The 6,515-nt window shown below is 39.8% G+C and overlaps 1 protein-coding gene across 1 annotated transcript; it reads right to left on the reverse strand.

Moving 5' to 3' along the window:
- Nucleotides 1-2,117: 2,117 nt before the first annotated feature.
- LOC117448591 (muscarinic acetylcholine receptor M2-like) lies at nt 2,118-3,992 on the reverse strand. Its single transcript, XM_034085910.1, has 3 exons — nt 3,825-3,992; nt 2,768-3,631; nt 2,118-2,429 (listed from the first exon to the last, which is right to left on the reverse strand). Exons 1-3 carry the CDS (start codon nt 3,990-3,992, stop codon nt 2,118-2,120), a joined length of 1,344 nt encoding a protein of 447 aa, XP_033941801.1.
- Between the last annotated feature and the right edge of the window lie 2,523 nt (nt 3,993-6,515).

Consider the following 6,515-nt stretch of genomic DNA (forward strand, 5'->3'; position numbering starts at 1 on the left):
GAAAGGCACACTGAGATCCAACTAGTGTATTTATTAGGATTTAAATAACTCATAAAACATTTGTCAGGTTTATTTATGAACGTAATGTATAACATGTTTTGCTATAGAAATCGCACTTTGTCTCATTGAACTGCAGTGGAATACAATTAAAAGAGAGAGGAAATAATACTTTGTTTTTTCAACCCCCATTACATTGAAATTCCATTTGGATGTAGTCTCTAAATGGCCAGTATGAACTGAAGGAATGATAAGAGCTACAAACAAAATGGCCCCTAACTATTGTTTTTAAATCGAATATGAAACATTATGAACCCCTTCACAGAAGTTACGATTTTAGTCTAGATTACGTTCTGTGAAATGGATCAGGGTGAAGTTTGTCAAGATACTTTTATTGAGCCTTTATGATGGGTTCATTTGAAATGATTTGATTATTGAATTGTGGCTTTCTAGTCAAACACACAGTCATATTTACATACAAACTAGGTCATATTTAACATACAGATCCCCAATGTTTAACAAATGAATGTAGTAGGTTAGGAGTATCAATAGCTCTCCCTCCAAATCTTTCACTCTTTCTCAAATCTACTTGATAAAGGAATTTCAGACTCTGGTGTTAAATTAGGATGGGTTATAAAACTGTCTAGAGGTGTTGTGTTCATGTTATCAGTATAAAAGAAAAATGAATGTTTCTCAATTAACTGACATTTTGATTCTTGTTTAGGATCGAGGTCACATAAGAGACTAAAGTAGTGAGAGCATGCTAGAAAAATTGCAAAGCTTGTAGGTGTTAAGCTTAACTATCAACCATGTTCCTTTCATCACCTGCTTCTTCTTCGTACTGGGTAGAATGAGGCTATCGTTTCTATTAGTCTCCTGTTTGCTCCATTAGAGATGACATACTGTACTTTACTGAACCAGACGGTTACAAGACAAAACAGTGTCACATACTTTTATAATCAAATGCTGCTGTGAGTGTAGCAAGTTTTCTAGCAACACATCTCCCTGTACACCTGATACGGATATACACTCTGATGTTGTTTTAGACTGAGCACCAGTTACTGGCCCTTTGTCAACCATCTTCAGTTCAGCCGTCGTAGAATTTGCAAACTCACTGAACTGCATCGCTGTCTTTCATTCAGGGATGTACCTATTTCCTCCAGGGCACACACTACTGCAGTGCTGCACTCTTTTTATGGTGCAGTGTCTAGTTCCTTTCGTCAGGCAGCAGCGCAGCAGGGGTAGTTATATGGCCAAGGATGAGAAGGCCCCAAGTGTCGTGGTGGAGCCAAGATATCAGGCTTTATGTACTCACACTTTGCACCATTTTAATTCTCAGCTAAATTGAAGGTGTCACAACAAATACTGACACTGCATTTTCTGTTATTATCTCTTTTATTTTTGTAAAACATGTATTTATAAGTGAAAGAGGGGAAGCTATTGACAGATAGCAGTTGGGATCCTTTCACAACAACATGGATCACAGATGTCATTATCTTAATAACAAGTCTAGCTAGACAGAAGGCATACACACACACACACACACATACACACACACACACACACACTCATTCAAACATTTACAGCTGTCGTTCAGACTGATTGTTCATGTAGGCAGTTTTTTACTGCCCAAATGATTTATGTCAACAGTATCTTTTTCTATAGTATATTATCTTCTTTTTACACTACACTTTATACATATCTGCTTTGGTCACAAAACCATCACATTAACCACAATTTTACTGTCGGGGTAAAAAGAGGTTGCAAGTTAAACAACATACTGCACAAGCTTGTGTTGGTGGAGCAAAGAGGAAAATATAAAACCCCAAAAGTCACTCAAATGTACATTTTTACAATACACCACATTCCCTCCAGAATTCCTTGAATACATATATATATATATATATATATAATACTAAAAACATGTGTTTTGAATAATTAAAAGTTGTGTGGTACAATTTAAAATGTAAAACAGATTCCTTTCAATGGCAGTATCTATACGTTCTACAAATTGAAACAGATTGCACAGAATGGATAAGAAAATCTCAATACTTTAACAATGTTATTGTGTCATTTCAGTTCACTAGATTTATCACAAACATGAATCAGCTTGTTGGCCCTCATCGTGCTGTTCGTATGTTTTTGTACTGGCACATGAGCAGGTGCTTGAAGGTGTTTTTGAAGGTCGCGTTGCAGAGGGCGTAACATGCTGGGTTGATGGTGCTGTTGATGTAGCAGAGCCAGTAGCCGATGGTCCACAGGGAGTTTGGGATGCAGATGGAACAAAAGGTGTTGATCAGCACCATGACATTGTACGGGGTCCATGTGGCTACAAAAGCAACCAGGATGGCCATAATGGTGCGCGTCACCTTTTTCTCCCTGGAAGAAACACCCTTCCTTTTCCACTTTGCCACAGCACTCTGCTTTGTCACCTGGACAAAAGGAAAAGAAGAAATAATTTTTTAATTGCACGTTTTTTGGCAACTTACAATTACAGGGGAAACACAGTTAGTGTTGTTGATTCTGGTTGCAGTGATATTTTGCTAGCTAACGTTGCAAGAAAGCTGTCCGATAATATATGTAATGGCTCGTGTAAATCGTGTTTTACATTAGTAAGATCCAGTGACTAAATTGTTGACAATCCGATAAGTGAGATGTTTCTGTCTGCTCTAAATTGCTAGAGCAACCAACAGTTCCATACCTAGACCCTGGAGCTGTAAACATTTTAGTCATATACATTGTAATGGACACACTCAGTGATCAAATGTACCTTAAACAGGGTCCTTGCGGTCAGACTTTGTCTGTCAGCGGTGGAGTTCTCCGGAGAAGGTGGCTGAGTTTGGTTTGTCTTTTTCTCACCATTTGAACATTTCTGAGAGGAAGCAGGGACGGCAGTATCTTTAGACGTTGAAGCGTGGTTCCTGTCGTCTGTGGAGTCTGCCTGATCAGTTCTTTCTTCATGACTATGCCCGTTTCCATTCTGCTGTTGCAGCATTTCCTTCTCCTTCCCATCTTCAGCCTCTCCATGAGCATCTCCTGTTGTGATGCCGTCGTTCTGACATCCGTCCTCCTGGCTGTGAGAGGGGCCCTCCCCCAGACTGGCCCCTGACGGCTTCCTAGTGTTCCTCTTCACGCGGCTGCGGCTGGCCTTGGAGATGCGCCAATAGAGGTAGATCATGATGGCCACCGGTAGGTAAAAAGCTGCGATGGCTGTCCCAAATGTCACTGCAGGGTTTGAGAAGAACTGGATGTAGCACTCACCTGGCGGTACGGTTCTCCCCCCCACTATGAACTGCCAGAACAAAATGGCCGGGGCCCACAGGACGAAGGACAAGACCCAGGCCGCAGCAATCATCAAACCCGCCATCTTGGTGCTGCGGCGCGCCGGATAGCTGAGTGGCTTGGTGACACAGAAGTAACGGTCGAAACTAATGATGAGCAGGTTCATGACTGAAGCATTGCTGACAACATAATCAACCGCCAGCCACAGGTCGCACACCACGGCTCCCAGGGGCCAGTAGCCAATCACAATGTAGACGGTGTAGAGGTTCATGGAGCAGAGGCCAATAATGAGGTCCGCACAGGCCAGGCTGAACAGGAAGTAGTTGTTGACAGTCTGCAGGTTCCTGTTTACCTTTAGAGAAACAACATGGGGCAGGCTGTCAGATGCTAATCTTTTTTGGTACCATGTGATGTGTGTTTTCTCATTTTCTATTAGATTACCACCCTGCATGTGCTGGCTGTATTCTTATCTCTATATCTGGCTGTGCTTTTAAAAGTGTCCAGAGGTGGACAAACTTTAATGAGCAAAACAAGAAAACCCAAACCTTTATAGAGAGCATGACCAGGATGTTTCCGATGACAGTGAACAGACTGAGGGATCCGGCCACCAGGATGATGAGTACAATCTCCACAGTGGAGTACGGGCTTGCAGAGAAGAGGCTGTTATCCCCGCTGCTGATGTTGGTGGTTTGGGAGGAATTCAGAGTCTCCATACTGGCTGGTTTATGGATTTCTCTCTCAGTCTCGAATCATATCTGTACAATATCTGGTAAACACAAAACATTATGAAGTATCAAGCTTTTTTTTTGCAACAGTTTTTTGATGTTTGTATCTGTCTGCACAGTCATGCGTAACTTTCAGCGTGTAAACATTTAGGAGGTGTTTGAGTGTTTTGAGCTCATGGTGTGAAGGCTACACAGGTGAGCAAATAAAGCTGCAGCAGCTGTGTTTTACATATACAACAGTCTCCCTCATACACATATCAGGAACAACACTTTAGAAAGATGGAATCTGCACAGTTTGTGTAATATTATATCTGTAAATCAGTTGTTATTCCATAATCAACTTGCTGATGATTTAATGATATCATCAATGATAGTTTTTTGCAGATACTGTAGGCATTATCTATTCTTTATTATTAAATAATAATAATTGATTATAATTCAATTGCAATATTAGACATTAACATGATAAAGTGGAGATTCAATATTGCCAAAATACCCAGATACTATACTGTATACATTTTCCCCCACCCCTAAGGGACCTGGAAGTATTAACTTTGATCAGAGTTCATTTTGTAGATTTCCCATTCAGACTTGAAAGTCACAACATGCCCTTTGGGAGTATCTAATCCATGCATGAGATTTAATATAAAAATGTCAAGTAATAATCTGGATCCTGCAGACATAGAGGAGACGTCATATCATAGCTGCTTGCCTGGTTTGAAAATTGGATTCTGTTTGTGCTTTCATGTTTGCTATTTGAGACGGATCCAAACAAACCTTAATAGATACAACAGTTTTAATGTCAGACGGGGGCAGAATCTGAGTCCTAAAAGGGTTTATGAACAACAACAATTCTTGCCTTCTGAGTGGGAGAAAAAAGAGAAACGTTTTTCTTGGCTCTGAAACTACCTGTTATTAGGGTTACAAAATACTGCTTCAATGAAAGTACACACAGAGTTACACTCGGGGACCCCCACACTGATAATCCAGGCATTCGTGGTGCCTTGGATAAAAGCATCTGCACATAACAACATATTAAATGGGAATCGAGATACCTTGATACCTTGGTTAATTTGAATGGGTTGTGTATTCAAAATGTCCGATGCCAAGCAAACAGACAACAAAACACCATAATTAAGGTAAAGTATCATTATGAGAACTATTATGTCAAAATCCCAGAAACATTAGGAATAGATCTACAATAGCAATGTGATTAACTGATGTATTCTGATCAGAAAATCAATGTAAAGACACTTAGTGACCATGAAGGTTTTTGCATACTGCTAAAACCATGTAAGTGACTCCATTAGGCCACATGATAACATCGTACTGTACCTGAGATGTTTCCTTCCTGCTCTTACAGCCAGATGAAACTTCATTAGAGCATCTCTAACCACATCACCTACACATCAAAGACCCATTCTGGGCCTTTTCTGTAGCAAATGAGAAAGAGCTGGTGTGAGCGTGTGTGTGTGTGTGCGCTTTCATTTAGTTGAACTATATTTTTCAGCCTTAAAGTTATGAGTCTGAAGATTTAGGGAAACAGTATAATATTTGTAATAATGTAAATATCAGGGTTAGTTGAAAGTTACTCTTAGGTTTAAGAAAATGCATTTGCACTTGCATAAGTCTCGTCATATTAAAGGGACTCACTTTGAATTGTGGGACAAAACTCAGGTCCCCATATTTGAGGATTAAGACTTGTTTCTTGCTTAAAGTTATGGTGCAGTAAGTCATTTAGGCATAAAATGTGTCTCTAGAGAAGTTAGGGTAAGAAAATGTAATTCCTTGATCCTATTAAATAAAATAACCAATTACAATACTGTGTTAATAATAATACCTTTTCGGTCCACTAGATAGCAGTTTTTTTGCTAGGGCTGACAGAAATTTGGTCAACGACATTGGTGGAATAAATGAGAAATGTGCCAATTTTTTTTAGATAAACCGATGTTTACAAACTGCATTATTATTAACACAGAAAAAAAAGGTAGTAAAACGAAATAAATATTATTGCAATATTGACTTTTTTTTGTGTGAATAATATCGTATCATTGGGCCTGTAGTAGTTCCCACCACTATAAATTGTACTATAAGTGCCTTGCTGCACCAGTTTGCAATGAACATTTGGACCACAAAAGAAACTGTAATTTCAAACTGTGAAAAACTACAAACTGTAGTTACCATGTGATGTGGCATTGGTTGGTCCATACTAATAAGACCAACATTTCTAAACCTCCCTAATTGTAATCCAGGGCTACTGGACAGAGTCACGGAGGCAAACAGCATTTCTTTGACAGGCACAGAAACGTGGTAATTAGATCCAGCAGATGCTGCCTGCAACAGCTGTACCGGTAATATGCTTCTAGCTTACAGTAGTGCTCATCTGGCTCGGTGAGCACGGCTTTAAAAAGTCTGCTGCCTTTGATATCATGAAGGATACATACGAAACAGCCGACGTCAGGTGAGATGGTGAAACAAGAGGCTTGTTTGCAGAGCCGAAAGCGGACGTTA

This window comes from Pseudochaenichthys georgianus, chromosome 6, assembly GCF_902827115.2.
Source record: "Pseudochaenichthys georgianus chromosome 6, fPseGeo1.2, whole genome shotgun sequence".
Taxonomy (NCBI): domain Eukaryota; kingdom Metazoa; phylum Chordata; class Actinopteri; order Perciformes; family Channichthyidae; genus Pseudochaenichthys; species Pseudochaenichthys georgianus.